This window comes from Heloderma suspectum, chromosome 6 (genome assembly GCF_057233095.1).
Source record: "Heloderma suspectum isolate Gila_16-S chromosome 6, 16-S_ref, whole genome shotgun sequence".
Classification (NCBI taxonomy): domain Eukaryota; kingdom Metazoa; phylum Chordata; class Lepidosauria; order Squamata; family Helodermatidae; genus Heloderma; species Heloderma suspectum.
In genome coordinates this window covers 105,219,984-105,237,371 of record NC_139463.1, presented here as the reverse complement: position 1 = coordinate 105,237,371, position 17,388 = coordinate 105,219,984, and the positions used below count along the sequence as shown (strand labels likewise).

Here is a 17,388-nt window from a genome sequence, read left to right as displayed (position 1 = left end):
TCTTGTGTCTTTTTTAGGCTCTTGTTCTTTGACTGTTTCTTTGTTATCTCCTGAATGGAAGATGGGGTTCTAAAGAATCTCTTGGATCCTGAAGATCAGTGAAGATCCCCCTTTTTCATGGAAACCCCAGACTATATACTTAGTGGCTTAAACTCTGTGAAACACCCTGTCCCAATTTAGGAATCTCACTTCCCATCATGTTTTTTTTATAATACAGCTCAATATGCCTCCTGAACTTTATTCCCTGCCTTTTGGGGAAGGAAACTTATGTCGGCTTCTCATGTTAGAGAAGTTTTGTGCTCATCTGGGATGCTCAGCATGATTTGAGAGGTAAGAAAGTGACATTCTTTGTGGGCATGTTCTGTACCATAACCTTTGTGCTGCCTATGCTTGTTTATACAGAAACAGAGCTTATCTTTTTGTACAATCTGCAAAAGAAAAAAGAAAGAAAGGTGTATTCTAAGGCAGTTTTCAGCTTGAGCTGGGCTCCTGGATAAAACATCCATCTCCATGTGTAGGGAAATAAGAACCAGTCAGTTATGGGTATGGAAAATGCCTAGCTCGTTAGACCCGTTATATTCCTGGAGTTAGGGATAAAGCCCAGGATTCTGGTTCACAGGTCCTGTTTGTGTGAACATGCTACATTTCATTCTCCTCTGAGAAACCCTGGACTCCGAACCCCAGTTTACACACTCCAAAATCACTAAATCCCCTTCCCAAACAGCAAAAATAACTTTGAGTCTTTCCTCCTCTTCCCTGCTGGTAGCTGGGAGAGCCTCTAAGGGCACAAACCTATGCATGTTTAGACAGAAAAAAGTCCTGCAATTCCCAGCAATCCCCAGCAAGCATAGACTGAAAAAAGTGCTATAACTTCCAGCATTCCCAAACCAGCATAGTTGGCTGGGGAATGCTGGGAGTTGTAGGACATTTTTCTGTCCAAACTTGCATATGATTGCACCCTAAGCCAGCTTTCCCAACTTGGCGCCCTGCAGATTTTTCAGATAGCAACTTCAATTCATCCCCAGCCATTTGGCCAAGCAAAATGAATGATGGGTGTTGTAGTCCAACACATCTGGAGGGCACCGAGTCAGGGGAGGCTGCCCAAAATCTCGCTAAGCGAAACCTGTTATACTGCACATGCACACACCTCCCCATAAATCAGGTACCCCTCACTCCCAAAGTTGGGGATCCATGCTCAAAATCCTGACCCACCTTGACTTTGTGGCGCTAAACCTTGCTTCCTGCCTGATCTGGGGTTAGTTCCCAGTGATTTACATTTTTATATTTAGATTCACAGTAGACAACATGGATTCCTCATTGCATTTGTTCTCATACCAGCCCTGTGAGGTAGGCCATTCTAGAGATGGGGGAAATAAGACCAATTCGTATTACTTATTTATTAAGATTTCTGTCCAACTTTTCCAAATCTGTACCCAGGAAGGCTAACAATGCTAATACAATAAAAAGGTAAGAATTACTTGGCTAGATCAGGCCAAGGTCCATCTAGTTCAGTATTTTATTTCAAGTCTCACAAATAGGGCATGGAGGAGATAGCCTTTCCCTTTTTGTTTGGCCACCATCAAGTATTCAAAAGTATACTGCCTCTATATGTGGAGGCTCAGTTTAGCTATCACAGCTAATAGCTACTGATAGCCCTCTTGTTTATGAATATGAATATATCTAGTCCTCTCTTCTCCTTTTTTATCTCCAAAAGCATCTAAGATTGCATCTTGTCACAAATTTCATGTGATCACGTATTAAGAATAGAGGAAGACTGAATCTCCAACATCTTGTTCCCAACACTGGCCAACCAGATGCTTCCAGGAAGCTCATAAGCAGGGCATGAAGGCAGTTGCTTCTCCCCACTCCCCATCGTCCCTTTCCCAGCAACTGGTGTTCAGTGGCATACTCCCTTTCAGCATGCAGGCTGCATTCATTTGAATAAAAATAAAATAAAAACTCCAAACGCTTCAGGATGCTGAATTCTGCACTCAGTATCAATGTTTGTGAGTGGAATACACCCCTGGCCTAGACTTGCTAGTGAGCTGTCCCAGGGAGGAGTGGGTGAAGAGGTAGGGTGGGGGGGGGAGAGAGAGGTGGACAGTGATCTTGCTCAGAGGCAAGAATCTGAAGTCTTCTGAGGACAACATTGTAGTTTCATTAGTGAGAGCTGAAGACAACGAGGATGCAAAAGACACAGTGTGGTGGCCAGGTGGATAAACGTGATAATACAAACCTTGTCTGATCGCCATAGGTGACCAGGAATTCCAGCCAGGCAAGCAAGCGGGCTTCTGGAGGAGGGACAGATCTCTCCATCCCTCCTCTGCCAGGCCACTTGATTTCTGTGCTTCCTCCAGGACCAGCATAGAAAGTAAGCAGATGGTCTGAGCTGGGATAGATCCCCTCCATCCTTCTACCAGTCTGCTTGATAGAAGGCTACTTTTTTTTAACTAGCTTATCCAGAGGCAAGTAGCCTGCATTTCCATGCTGGCTGCAGAGGAGAGGAGGTGGCTTCCCTCTCTTCAGCGGCCACGGTGGAAACGTAAGCTACTAGCCTTTTAGCAGGCTTGTTTAAAAAAAAGACAGAGCAGCATATTGCAGGTTAGTAATTTCTGTGGGCTTATTTACAAGGCTGTGATAATATCTAACTTCTTCCCCTTGGATAAAAGAAGGGAACAAACGGCAGTATCCTGACGCTGCCACGGCGTCGGCAGAAACGAGCTCCGGCGCAACGGGGTGGGCCCTTGTGAGTGCAGCCCTGGGAACAAGCCCCAGTGAGCACTTAGGAATGGGACAAGTCGGCGGGGCTTGCAGGGCTTGTCCCATTCCAGAAGCGCTAATTTGGGCCAGATTCTGGGGTTGCCCTTGCATTTGTTCCTGCTAGTGGATACTGCCCAAGAAGGGATTGAGGGCTGTCCAGTTGCTGGACATGAGGGCTGCACAACTGGTGACACCCCCCCCGCCCCCCAGTCTTATGGCCTACCAGAAGTTTAATAAAACCTGTTCCTGCAGCCCTGGACTGGCAGCAAAAACAGACTTTTGAAGTCCCTGGGGGGCCGCTGCACACGGCTGTTGGGGCTACATCCAGTTTGATGGGTCACAAGCTGGGCAGGAATGCTCTGGACAAGGGCCCGAGAGGCAGGGCCTGAGCAGCAGCCCTTCCCTCGCCCCAGTAGGGTGTGGGGGTTTCCACTCGCCGACTACTGCTTTGCTCCGGCGCTCTTGGCCTGCCTCCCCCTTTCTGGGGCTAGGGCTGTGCTGCCAGGGTGCCGAGAGCAGTGGCCGGAGTGGGGAAAGCAGATGTGGCAAACGCCTGGTGGGAGTGAGGCCCAGCTTCTCTTTTTCTCCTGGTGGTGACCACTGTGGGTTTCTCCCGGGGTGCCAAAACGCACATCGCCATCCCCGGGGCCAGCCCCTGCAATTTGAGAACTCGAGATAGCCTGGGTGGCCGGGTGTGGCTAGGCGCCAGGAAGTCCCATTCTTCCAAAGCTTTGAGAGGGACCAGTTCCAGAAGGGGGAAAACTGGTGATCCTGGGGAAAGCGCCCCTCAGTGGGCCCAGCGGGGGCAGACGTCAACTGCTCTTAGACGTGCCAGGCAGCTGGATCCATCGGCTGTGCGAATTTCCTACGATAGCCCGGGGTGATCTCATGTTGGGGCATCCGGGGGAATTAAAAATGGTGGCTAGGCCTGACTGCCTGGCATTCCTCGGAGCTCCAGGTTGGGAGGGAAATGTTTAAAGGGGTGGCAGGGCAGGAGTCGGGGGGGGGGAGCTGCAGGCTGCTGGGGCCCCGGTCAAGTTGAACCCCTTACCCCATCATTCCCCAGCCTGGTGTCCTCTGTATCTGTTGGATTACAACACCCAGGGTGCTTGGAGTTGTAGTCCAACACATACGGAGACCACGAGGTTGGGGAGGCTTTCCTTACCCTGACGCAGGAACTCTACGTTTCTGGCACGGCCCCATATTGTGACAGGCCATTGGTCCACTGGGGAACATAGGAAGCCACCTTATTCCAGGTCAGGCTGTTGGTTGATCTACTCTGATTGGCAGTGGTGGCTCTCCCAGGTCTTAGGGTGACACCTTTCCCCATCTGATTCTTTAAAAAAAAAACCCTGGAGATACCAGGGAATTGAAGCTGGGACCGTCTGCTGCATGCAAGGTGCGTGCTGTCCCACTGAGCAACGGTCCCTCTACCTCAGCATTGGCTCTCCTTCCTGGTGGGCCACGCCGGGGGGCTGGGTGTCGGAGACAGGCCGTAGGCAGCCGAGCATGCAGGGAGCTGGAGTTGCAAGGCCCAGCAGAGCTGGGACCCAAGTTGGGAGGCATTTCTGGGGCAGAGCCATGGGAGGATCCATTGTATGCCAGAGGCTGAGCCAGAAAGGCTGTCCAGAGTAGGGCTGGGATGCAGTGGCAGGCAGGAGGACAAGAAGTCTGGCAGGAAGTAGAGTAATCGGAGATGACCGAGGTACAGGCCCCTGAAGCACAGCTACGCAGCCACGCAGGCAAGGCAGGAGGCCTGAGTGCTTTTCCTGGCAGATCCAAGAAGCGAGTATAGCCAGCCTAGGTCGGGAGGTGGCCGTGGGCTGCCTGGGCTGGAGGGCAGAGCCACACTGGAACCTGGCACAGCATGGCTGTCTCCTCTTCTTCCCATCTCTGGCCTTGCATGGCTCGCAAAGGGGCCCCAGGGCACAGACCCGGAGGTCCTTGGGCCAAGTTCTGACTGATCCCAACAGCGTCAACGGAGAAAGCAGGGCAAGGGAAGTGTCGTGGAAGGGATGGGGAGTGAACGGAAGGGATGATTAAAGCAACAGGGCGTTCCACGGGGTAATGCCCCTCATGTAGCGGCATGTATTGCCTGCTGGTGGAAGAGCCTCCAGCCAGAGAAGGGGAGTGGTTTGCTCTTCCTGTTAATCATCCCCAGGTGCCCCCTTAAAATCTCCATGAGCTCAGTTGAGGGACCAGAAAACAAAACCCACAGGCAGCTCTTATTCTCCATTGCCCTCTTTGATTATGCCTCTCAGATGCGTCACCTTCTTCTTCTCAAAGTTCCTTCTAAAACCAGGAGGACTAGCGCCATAGCTGTGCTTTTCCTAGTTGTGCAGATTTGCCTCCCTGTCCTTGAAGGTTCAGAGTAGCAAAAAACAAGAACTCTAAGAATAGAAAATACCTTGTTAATAAACGAACTGTGAAAGAACCCGTAGCCAACTAAAAACTGTCAGTCAGTCACAGTGCGATCCTGTGCATATCTACTCAGAAGTAAGCCCTGCTAAGGTCAATAGGTTTTACTCCCAGGTGAGGGTGTATAGCAGGGTGAGCAGGTTGTGGCCCAAGAGCTGCACATGGCCCTTGTCCTAATCTCATGCAGGTGAGGGAAGCCCAGAGGGAGGGGGGAAGATGAAACCAATGGGGTGGCAGAGGAATGGTGAGAGGAGACCTCTGTGAGTAGTCAGTTCAGAACTCTGGTAGGAACAGTCTTCCTCTCCGCTGGCAGAGTTTTGGGCCAGGAGGAAGAGCTAAAGGAGAGGGTGGCAGAAAGAGAGAAGGGGTGGCCACACCCACTTTTGGCTCTGGTCCCGCCCACCCCCCGCAGATTCCCCTTGAGGGAAAGCAGCCCTCCACAGAAAAAAAGATCTGCCACTTTGGATTGCAGCCTACACACCCGTGTTTCTGCACCCCATGGTCTGACTTGCATTCCTGTGTTTTCCAAGAGCGCAGCAGGACCTGCTTTAACATAAAATCGAAGCCAGACCCCAAAGTGTGCCACAGACCTGAAGGAACTTAAATTCTGCACAGTGGGAAAGCACATGCCGCCCAGATGCATGCAGGTCCATCTGATCTGCCGGGTGCGTGCATTTCCCCAGTGTTCTGGCTGTCATGATGATCATCAGGTTTTCTCATCTGTGTGTGTGTGTCCTTGCCTCGTCTCTGTAGGTTTTGGCGTTAGAACGTCTGGGGAAGAAAGCCAGGACCTCGAGGCCGCACTGAGGGGCCGTGCTGTGCTCCAGAATGCCCACGGCTTCCTCTTCCGAGAGAGTGCGAGGCGGGAGGGACGTCTGACGTGAGCGATGGCCGAGGGTGACGCCGCCCTGGCCCGCGACCCATCGGCCGGGCAGGAGGAGCGCCCGTACAAGTGCAAGCAGTGCCCCCGGAGTTACCGCCACGCCGGCAGCCTGGTGAACCACCGGCGCACCCACGAGGTGGGCCTCTTCCGCTGCCCGCTGTGCCACAAGGACTTCTCCAACCCCATGGCGCTCAAGAGCCACCTCCGCACCCATGCGGACGAGCGGCGCCACAAGTGCCATAGCTGCGGCCGGGGCTTCCGGGGCTTTTCTCAGCTCGCGAGCCACCGCTGCGCGGCTCCTGCTGGCCGGGACCCGGAGGAGGAAGAGGGGAGCAGCGGCGGGAGCTGCCCCTTGCAGAGGGGCCAGGACACGTCTTCGTCGGACGCCGACCCCTGCATTGGGACGGGAGGCGGCAGCGGGAGCCTGCTGAGCAACCTGGAGAAGTACATTGCCGAGTCGGTGGTGCCGGCCGACTTCTCTCAGCTGGAGTTCCCCATCAAGATGGAAGCGGAGGACAAAGGGCCGCTCCCAGTGCGCCAGGGGGAGGAGGAGGAGGAGGAGGAGGAGGAGGAGGGGGAGGAGGGGGAGTCGGGACTCCGGGCTGCTGCTGCGGACGAGCGTCGCTACAAGTGCAGCCAGTGTGACAAGGCCTACAAGCATGCCGGCAGCCTGACTAATCACAAGCAGAGCCACACGCTGGGGGTCTACCAGTGCGCCATGTGCTACAAGGAGTTCTCCAACCTCATGGCGCTCAAGAGCCACACCCGCCTCCACTCGGAGTATCGGCCCTACAAGTGCCGCTTTTGTCACAGAGCCTTCCGGCTGCCCTCCGAGCTGCTGAGCCACCAGAAAGCCCACAGCCCGGGCGAGAGCAAGGGGACGGGCCTGCCTGCCTGGCAGGGTTTGGAACACGGCCTCTGGGAAGAGGACTCCATCGAGACCTTGGCGAAGCTGGACATCTACCACCCTCCGCCGGCGGGGGCCAGCTTCGGAGACGGCGCCCCGTGCAGCCTCAAGGACGCCTCCAAGGCAGGAGGGGGCGAGCGCTGCAACCCCGATGGGGAGCTCTGTGTCCGCTGCGGGGGGACCTTTGCCGACGAGGAGGAGCTGAAGGGACACAGTTGCCTCTGTCCCGAGGAGGCGGACGAAGAGGAGGAGGAAAGCAGCTCCCCCTCGCAGCCAGCGCCTGGCTCCAACGGAGCCTGGGAAGCGAGTCTGAAAGGCGAGGAAGGCTATGCCCTGTCCGAGGAGCGGCCCTTCCACTGTGGGGATTGTGGCCGGACGTACCGGCATGCAGGGAGCCTCATCAACCACAAAAAGAGCCACCAGATCGGGGTGTACAGCTGTACCGTCTGTTCGAAGCAGCTCTACAACTTGGCCGCCTTGAAGAACCACTTGCGGGTCCACCTCAAGTCCAAGCTGAGCTCCTCCTCGTCACCGGAGCAGGCTCCCCAGCCTCTCTCCGCTGCCTTGGACAGCCCTGGGGACCCCGCCGACTGCCACGCGCAGCCCCCGCCTGCCTGGGGAGGAGCCTCCTGTCCACAGGGAGAGGACGAAAGGGGTGCCGAGGAGGAAGAGCGGCCCTACCGGTGCGGGGATTGCGGGCGGAGCTATCGGCACCGGGGCAGCCTGGTGAACCACCGCCACACCCACCAGACGGGGATCTTCCAGTGCTCCATCTGCCCCAAGCAGTACTCCAATCTGATGGCGCTCCGCAATCATGTCCGGGTGCACCTGAGAGCGGCGCGCATGCGCGGCAGGGAGCGGGGCAGGGGCCTGACCTGCACGAGCTGTGGGGAGAGCTTTGAGGAGGAGGCCGAGTTCCAGCTCCATCAGCTGCGCCACTTGCCCTGTGCAGAGGACACAGAGGCAGCGGCCGTACCCAAACTTGGCGTCTTTCACCCGCAGGAGGCAGATCTTCTCCAGGCCATCAAGCAGGATGTGGAAGCCCTGGAGAACGGGGCAGCTGTGGCTGAGGACATCCTTCCTGCTGCTGCGGTGGCGCACGTCTGCCCCCCGTGCGGGAGGGCCTTTGCCAGTGTGGCTGCCCTGCAGCAGCACGCCCTGCAACACGGCGGCGATGGGGAACGGCCAGGCGGCGTGGTCGAGAGGGCTGACTCCCCCGCTTCCATCCAGCGGCTCTACGGCTGCGACCTTTGCGGCAAGTCGTACCGGCACTCAGGGAGCCTCATCAACCACAAGCAGACGCACCAGACGGGCGACTTCAGCTGCTCGCTCTGCAGCAAGCGCTTCCAGAATGTCGCCTCGCTCAAGAGCCACTTGCGGGGCCACCAAAGGCCCAAGAGAGGGCAACCCGGGACGGCGGTGACCACGAATGAGGACGAGGACGCCGAAGGGGAAGATGGGACTGCTGTGCCCGGGGCGCTGTCCTTGGCAGAGGAGGTCACAGGCAGCTACGACATTCTGGAAGGAGGTGCTGTCACAAACGGCGAGGAGTCGCAGACCCGAGCTCCCTTGCCGTTGCTGGGTGCCCCAGAAGGGCTTCCCTATCTTTGTGAGCAGAGCGGGCAGGGCTTTGGCCAGGCCAGCAGCTTGTCGAACCACAAAGAGGCCCACCAGCTGGGCATCTACCAGTGCTCCCTCTGCCCCAAAGAATATTCCAGTTTTCTGGCACTGAAAAACCACTTCCATGGACACGCCAAGTCCACAGCCTTCAGCCGGGGCAGCCCCAGTGGGGATGGCAGGGCCGAGGAGCAGCCCTTCCTCTGCAGCCTTTGTGGCATGATCTTCCCCAGCGAGGAGGGCCTCCAGCATCACCATAGCCTCTTGCATGAAGAGGGCGAGAGCCAGGGAGGCAGCCCGGATGTGGTGCTCAAAGGGGAGGCTGAGGAACAGGTGGATGGCACAGGGGACCGGGAAGACGAGCAGCTCCTCTCTCACATCTGTGGCTACTGCGGGCAGACATTTGACGATATGGCCAGCTTGGAAGAGCATAGCGAGGGGCACCTGGAGGAGAAGGCCGCGGCCTTGGCCGACACGTCCATGCAGCTCCGGCGAGCTCCTCGTCTGGAGGAGGACCAGCTGCCCCGAGCTCCATGCATAGCGGAGGACCAGCCACCCCCACCCCTGCTGGAGGATTCGGCCACTACCTGCGAGTTCATTGACAACCGGCCGTACGCCTGCGGTCAGTGTGGCAAGACCTACCGGCATGGTGGCAGCTTGGTCAATCACAAGAAAATCCACCAGATTGGAGATTACCAGTGTGGCGTCTGCTGCCGGCAGTACCCCAATCTGTCTGCCTATCGGAACCACCTCCGGAACCATCCGAGATGCAAGCTGAATGGCAGTGTGCCAGAAATCCGGCAGCCGCTCCCTGCAGGAGGAGAAAGGGGAGAGCCATCGTTTGCTTATGAGATGCCGAAGGAGTTGCCCCTAGATGGCAGCGTTGCAGTGCACCAGGCCAGGGAAGATCGGCCGTACGCTTCGTACGCTTCCTCCCTCGTGACTCCCGTTGGAGAGGGAAGGTCGGGACAAAGCAGGGAGCCGAATGCTAACCAACCTGAGAGCAGGAAGGCCCGGGTGTTCGACATCTGCGGGGTGATGTACGAAGCGAAAGCAGCATCAGAGGCACTTCAGGCACTGCATTTTGCCAAAGAGGAGGAGGAAGCGGGGAAAGCGGAGGAGGAAGGGGCCAGGGACGAGGAGAACGGCCCCGGGGCCGAAGAGGAGGGCTCCCCATCGGAGCGCCCCCCATCGGAGCGCCCCTTCCGGTGCGATGTCTGCGGGCGCAACTACAAGCATGCCGGCAGCCTGATCAACCACAAGCAGACGCACAAGACCGGCCTGTTCCACTGCGGCGTTTGCCAGAAGCAGTTCTATAACCTCATGGCCCTCAAGAACCACAACCGCACCCATTTCGAGACCAAGCGCTACCGGTGCTCCGAGTGCCCCAAGGCCTTCCGGCTCCAGAAGCAACTGGCCAGCCACCAGCGGGTGCACCGCGACCGGAAGCGGGAGCCCTCTTCCCATTCTTCCCGGAGGCCCGCACATGCCAAGCGGGCGGCCAAGGTGGAGAATCCGAGCCGCCCTCCTGGTGCCGCCAAGCGTCCCCTGGATCCTGAAGCGCGCCCGTACCGGTGCAGGGAGTGCGGGCGCACGTACCGCCACGCGGGCAGCCTGCTCAACCACCAGAAGAGCCACAAGGTCGGGCACTTCTCCTGCGCCCTGTGCAGCAAGGCCTACCCCAACCTCATGTCCCTCAAGAACCACCAGCGCATCCACTACGAGGTGAAGCGCCACCGGTGTCCGGATTGCGGGAAAGCCTTCAAGTGGCAGCGCCAGCTGCTCAGGCACCAGCGCCGGCCCCACCCTCGTGGCCGGCGCGCTCCGGGGCTGGAACCTGAGAGGGACAAAGTGGCTTCCCAAAGGGCGGAGCAGGGGGGCAGCCCCAGAGAGGCCCCTGCTGGCTCCTTCCGGTGTCCGCTGTGCCCCAAGCACTTTCCCAACCAGACTTCCCTAAAGAACCACAGCCGCGTCCACACCAAGAAACGCTTCGAGTGCTCGGAGTGTGGCAAGGCGTACCGGGCCTCCCGGGACCTGATGCGCCACCTCAGAAGGCATCAAGCTGCGGCCGCAGCAGATGATCCTGAGGACGGTGGCTCCTCCCCGGCTTCTGTGGCAGCCGGGAAGACGCCGGAGGAGCGGCCTTACAAGTGTACCAGTTGCGAGCGGACGTACCGCCACGCCGGCAGCCTCCTCAACCACAGGAAGGCCCATGCGACCGGCCTCTACCGCTGCCCCACATGCCAGAAGGAGTTCTACAACCTTCTGGCCCTCAAGAACCACCTCCACACCCACACGGACAAGAAACGTCACCGGTGCCCCCGTTGCGGCAAAGCGTTCCGGACTGCCCGGCGCTTGGCCGCCCACGCCAGGGTCCACAGCGGGCTGAAGGAGGAAGGGGCTTTTACCTGCACCGTCTGCTCGAAGAAGTTCTTCCACCTGCTCAGCTTCCGGCAGCACCAGCTGTCACACGCCACGGACGATGGGCATCCTGCCGCTGGGGATGATGGTGCCACAGGGGAAGTGAGCTGAGGGTTGTGAGCACATAGGTGAAGGGTGTTGCAAGGATTGTATGGCAGGGAGATCGAACTGCAGGGAAATTTGAAAGGCGGGGGGTGGTTGGGTGGGGCGACAGGTAGCCTTCTCCATGGGAACAATTGTCCGTGCATTGAAAAAAAAGGAAGAGGGGAAAATACGCAGGGGGCACAAATGGGGGCAAAGGGGCACCCCTGTGCTTGAAAACACAAGCTTGTGAGCATGATTCCCCGTTCTCCGTAGAATATCTGGTCAGGGAACTTTGGGGGTCTGAACTCTCTCCCTTAGTGGAATGTTGCACTGAGCATTCCAACCATACCTCCTTGGTGTCCCTTGAACATGTCCCCTTACAGCAACATCTACCTTTTTTAGCCTTGGATCCTATTTGGAGAACGGAATTTTAACACCCTTAGAACCTTTCGAGCATGTGCTTAAAGCCCCTACCGATTTGAGTTTTTGAACTTTTTTTATACTTTTAAATTTGTTTGGAAAGTCAGATGAGTAGGAAGTCCATGTTTAATATGGTATTTAAATTACTGTTTAAAAAAAAAAAATCACAGAAGTACTGTCTTAAAGGAAAAAGCAGACAAGCTGGGGCAGGGGGAACTCAGTTTAGTTGTTGAACAAAAAACATCCTTGGCGTGGAGTAATCCTTTTGATTTCTACCTCCTTAACTGGAAAATTGTACTTGTTTCCTTGGTGTGAAAGGCAGGTTTTAAAGCTTTCCCTCAAATTCATCCATTTCGATTTCTTTCAAAACTCGGTTCTGAAAAATATTAAGTAGAAGATGGTTGTGTTAATTGGAAGTGATTTCTAGAGGCGATTGACTTAAAATGTTGGGTTTATGCAAGTAAATGCATTTGTCTCGGCAGAATTCGAGCACAATCCACCAGAATGTTCTCCTGTGCTGAACATTGAAATGAATGGGAACCGCACGAGAGCACAGTAAATGAAAAAAAAATTCTTCCGAAACTAATTGGACATGTTCTTTACAGACCTGATCCTCCTGAAAAATCAAAATGGTTTTGCAGGTGCAGCTGTCCATGTGTGCTGCTTCTTCTACAACACTCTTCCCAAACTTGGGGCCCTCCAGAGGTGTTGAACTACAACCCCTATCACCCTCAGCCAGCACCCCCTCATGCACACTGGCTGGAGATGATGGGAGTTGTAGTCCAGCACATCTGAGCAGTGCTAGTTGAGGAAGGCTACAGGACAGCCATCCTTGTGCCACAGGAGTCATCAGAGGTGTATGGATGTTGGCACACATCCACCTGTGTACCTCTAAGGTCCTTATGCACCAGAGGAAGGAAGGGAACACATGAAACGCAGGAACAAAAAAGGACAGAGATCTCAAAGGGGCACAGAAATCAATTTATTTCCAAGTGCTTTTTTTGTGCGTTGTAGCTCTCCCTTGGGTGGGTGATTCCGATTGCCAAACAAGATGTGATGTTGCTCATGCGTTTAGCCATTGCGTTGTTCCTTTTTCTTTAATCAATAGCCACCATGGGAGGGGCCAAGCTGGATTAGGCCATGGCTTGCAGGGGGAAGGGGGCTTTTACTCTTTACCTCCAGTGCCCTCCCACTTGGAATTGTGCCTGCTGTTTGCAAGGGGAGAAAAGTCCCCTGTGCCAGCTCTTGGTTCGAGAAAACGGAGCGACGCGATGCCAGACTTTGTGACCCACCACACGTCTGGTTCGGCCCTCGTTCAGTCTATATTTTGAGATGTTGTGTAAGCTGTGCTTGCTTTCTCTTTGAAAGAACTGAATCGGGGCCAAACTAGATGTGACGTTAAATGCGTCCTTGCATTTAATGTGCAGGTTGTTTTTTTTTAAATAAAGAAATGCTTATACCAACAGCTTCAGGGTGGAGGGGTGGTAATGATCCGGATTGCAGTAGATGTGGAGGAGAGATGTAACCCTTTCTTCCCATGATGCGGTCCTGAGAACAATCCCTCCTCTGAAGATATTTTTTTTGGGGGGATCTCCCTCCATGCTTGCTGCAACCCTGCTAATTATCACCCTTCCACCTAGCTGATGCTGTTTGCATTTTTAAAAACCTGCATGGTGAATGCAAAGACATGTTTAGCATCATGTCTAATTTGGCCCTCAGTCACCCCCAAGGAAGAGTTGTAATACCCCGAATGTGCCGGGGAGTCAGTTCTCTCCCTGTGCTCCTCCCTTTTGTTCTCTCTGCACCAGTAAGGATTTGATGACGCTAAGGAGAGGGATAGATGTGGTCAGCACTACACTGACTGAAGCAAGCCCCTTGTACGGGTCTCCAGTGTTTGTCTTGCAGGGCCGGCCCTGCTGTTAGGCAGATTGAAGCGGCCTCCTCAGGGGGCAGATGCTGCAGGGCAGGCAGTGGCGGTGAGGGGTTGGGAGGACAGAGCTGTCTATGCTGCTCAGCTCGCACTGTGTCCCCAAAGCTAGCTTGCCGCCCTCAGGTGCAAAGAAGGGCTCTGTCTCCTGGCCAGAGTTGAAGTGAGACTCCACTCCAGTCTTGTTGGCTTCTGTACATGGGATGACGGGTGCTTTCTTGTTGTTCGCCTCAGGCAGCAAAATATCTTGGGCTGTCCCGGAAGTCTGGAGAGAAGTCATGGCTAGAGAATTTGTAGAACGTTTTCTTGGGTTTATCTCTTAATCCAGTTGTTGTAACAAACAATTTTGGTTCTCTTCAAGGCTTCAGACATGCAGGATAATAACCTGGTAGAACCCTGTTGGGGCTATACCGCTTCAGACTGCAGAGAATGTTTGAAAGCTTCCCCATTGAAACTCTTGCCTGCCTCTCAAAAGCTAGCGTACCAAAAAGGTGGCCAGCTTAGAACACTTCTTCCTGATGTGCTAGCTTTTCAACTTGTTTTTAAAAAACAAAGAGAAAACATGTCTAAACGTGCATCTCCCCACACTGCAGTCTGAAATTGTAGAGGCCCCAACAGGAGATTATTTTGCATGCATAAATAAGCTCTTCCCCAGGTGATCTAAAACTTGTAAAGGGACAGTCATGGTTGTAGCGCTCTGCTATTAGAGCATGGGGCACAGGTGGGGAATCCTTTAAAATATTTTTAAAGCTCTTTGCAGCAAGAGGACTAGAAACTTGACTGTTGCCAGTCTTCTCCTCTTCTGTTGGGGGTTGGCATGGACAAAAGGTTTGCTGCTGTTCCAAGGCCAACTCCCTGTTTTCCTCACCCAGGCAGAATTTCTCGGCTTGGTGCAGATAAACTCGCACTGGGTGCGTCTGTCCGAGTAGAAGCCATCCAAATTCATCAGCAACTAATTTCAGTGGAAGAGTAGCCGTTTTTAAGTAGTTGAGAATCCTCAATTGTGATGAACGTTTTATAGAATTTCTAACATAGTTGGGTAATATTTTTTATTGGGGCGGGAGGGACATCTCTATATATATATATTTGTGTTTGTTTGTTTATTTTGCCAGCTGAAATATGTTTCCCCCCCTCAGTTTTTATTCTTAAGTCACCCAAAATGTACTAAACGTTGGAGCTCTAGTCCTGTTTTATGCTGCTGTTTTCAACTGACATTTTGGCTCTTACTCAGCAAAAAACAGAAACACCCCCCCCTCCCCAAAAGTAAAATCCTTTTCCAGTTTCGTATGTTCTGAAACACTTCCCTGCCCCCTTCCTCCTGAACACAGGTATCTAAATATCACCCTTCAGTATGTACTTTCATGTACTTCAGCGTGAATGTTACTGGGGAAAGTGGGTTTTTTTTTTAAGGGGGTTGTCATGAGAAAAGAAACGTTGAAAACACAAAAAGTCATTCTCCTTTCCTCACCTGCTCTAGCCCACTAGTTCTCACTGCCCTTCCAGAGATGGGGAGAGAGCCCGGGGGTCCTCCTTCTAGCTCTCCCCACCCTGTTAGACCCCGTGGGTTTGGCCCAGGTACTTTAATAGGACAGAATCTATTTCTTAGGGTATTTGGCGCCCCCTGGTGGCCATACCTGATCTGTGAAACACTTAAACTGCAAATAAATTGTTCTTGGTTTCTAAAAAGAGCGTTTTTCTCTCTTTGTGCTTTGCTTTCTTTAACAAATTGACCCGATCTTTTTATCAGCAGTAGAAAGACCCATTAGTTTGACTGTGGTTAGCCGCAGACCCACATTCACAAGTATTATATGTATTTGAAATGGTTTTCAGGCCACCTTTAGGGGTAGAATCCATGGGGAGGGTGGGTGTAGAATAGCCTCACTAAAAGAGCTAGAACAGGCAGCCTAGGGGGAATCTTAAGTCTAGGGCAAGCTGCTTGCAGGCACCCACTGGCATGTGCACGATTGGCCTTAAAGCCTCTGTTGGCGGGTGCTGGAAAAGAGCGTTTGCCCTTGTGTGCAGAAGGCGAAATCCCGCACACCGTACTGGTACACAGCAGGAGGGAAAGAGGCTGGGGAGACTGGAGGATTCTCCATAAGCTGGCCTCCCTAGTCCCTTCTCTGCCCACAGAACTGCCCCTTTTCCCTCCTCTCCGAGGTTGGCTCTGCGACCTTGGGGAGGCAGCCAGTGCGGTTCTCTACGTGCTGGCTGTGGGGGAAGGGGGTGGGGAGCTCGAACTCCTGGGTCTGAGGCTGGAGCGCTGCTTTCAGCATTGAATCCAGGAATCATAGAATAGGGTTGGCAGGGGCCTACAGGACCATCGCGTCCAACCCCCTGCTCAATGCAGGAATTCAAGCCAGAGCATCCCCAGCAGATGGCTGTCCAGCCTCGTCTTGAATGCCTCCAGTGTGGGCAAGCCCACCACCTCCCTAGGGAATTGGTTCCATTGTCGTATTGTTCTCACAGTCAGGAGGTTTTTCCTGATGTTCAACCGGAATCTGGCTTCCCGTCACTTGAGCCCGTTATTCCGTGTCCTGCACTCTGGGATGATGGAGAGGAGATCCTGGCCTTCCTCTCTGTGACAACCTTTCAAGGACTTGAAGAGCGCTATCATATCTCCCCTTGGTCTTCTCTTCTCAAGACTAAACATGCCCAGTTCCTTCAGTCTCTCCTCATAGGGCTTTGTTTCCAGTCCCCTGGTCATCTTCATTGGCCTCCTGTGAAATATCTGAAAAAAATCTGAAATATCCTATCACCCCCCAGATGCTGTCTAGGGGCCAGGGATTGCTCTCCCCATGTGTCTCTCATAGAGCCCCATAATATTTGAACCCAGCCTTCCCCAACATGGTTCCCTCCAGATGTTTTGGATTACAATTCACAGCGTTCCTGACCATTGGCCATGCTGGTTGGGGCTGATGGGAGTTGAAGTCCAAAGCATCTAGAAGGCCCCAGGTTGGGGAAAGCTGTTTGAACCCCTAAGCCAGGGACGGGGAACCTTTTTCAGCCCCAGGGCCGAATCCAGTTTCAGAGAAGCTGTTGGGGGGCTGTGTTCCAGTGCTGGGCAGGGCCAATGGCAAAGGGGGGAACTAAAATACTAAAAAATAACCTATTTTAGCATAAAGCTCTTACTGGCAGTAACTAAGCCTTAGAAGAGACATTTCAACATTTTAGAATGGGCGGGGGGATTGGCACAAAAAGCTGGGAAACCTCCAAATGATTGGCAGTTGGGGGAAAGGGGTGTGGCTGTCTGGGGACCCCAGGAGGGCCGGATGTGGCCCTGGGCCTGAATTTCCTTATTCCTGCCATACGCAATACCCACTCCCACTGATTTGCTTCCTGGGCATCCAGATGTTTTGGATGTCTTAAAAGGTTGCAGATGCCTGCAGGTTCCCTGTACGGAGGACAGTTCCAAAGTGTCAGCAGCCATAAGGTTGTTCAGGATTCTCAGAGTTCCCTAAAAGTACTGCTTCAACAGTATGAAAGCAATCATTTTGATTTCTCATTAGGTTACATCTGAGACAAACATTGCTGACTTTTCAGGGTTACAAAAAAATAGTTTCTGAACAAAATGGTGCAAAAACGTGTTCTCTTTCCAAACTTCGGAAGTCTAAACTTCACACTAATGCAAGTTGGTTAAGAAGTTCAGTAATTGGCTTTATGTATATTCAAAACTACATTTTTGTTAACTATGAAGCCACAGATGCAACTGCATAGGTGAGGTAGCTGGCTCCCCCCCCCCCCAATTCTGTTGTTATGAATATATTTTGAAGTGCTCATTTGTAGAAGGAGCAGACCACTGCTGAGATAATCAGTTATCTCTCTAACCTTGGGGTGGGGTGTGTATGTGGATACCTACTGTGGTTTATATCATGGATTCTTGGGACAGGCAATGTAATTTTTGCTGTTGTGGCACAGACGACAATAGTGCTTGTTTTATTTATTTCTTTATTT

General features: G+C 53.7%; 1 protein-coding gene across 1 annotated transcript; it reads left to right on the top strand.

Annotated features, from left to right (window-relative positions):
- Positions 1 to 5,965: 5,965 nt before the first annotated feature.
- Positions 5,966 to 12,066, top strand: ZNF646 (zinc finger protein 646). Its single transcript, XM_084806036.1, has one exon. The coding sequence runs from the start codon at positions 6,066 to 6,068 to the stop codon at positions 11,115 to 11,117; it is 5,052 nt and encodes a 1,683-aa protein (XP_084662162.1). The 5' UTR covers positions 5,966 to 6,065; the 3' UTR covers positions 11,118 to 12,066.
- Positions 12,067 to 17,388: the final 5,322 nt, after the last annotated feature.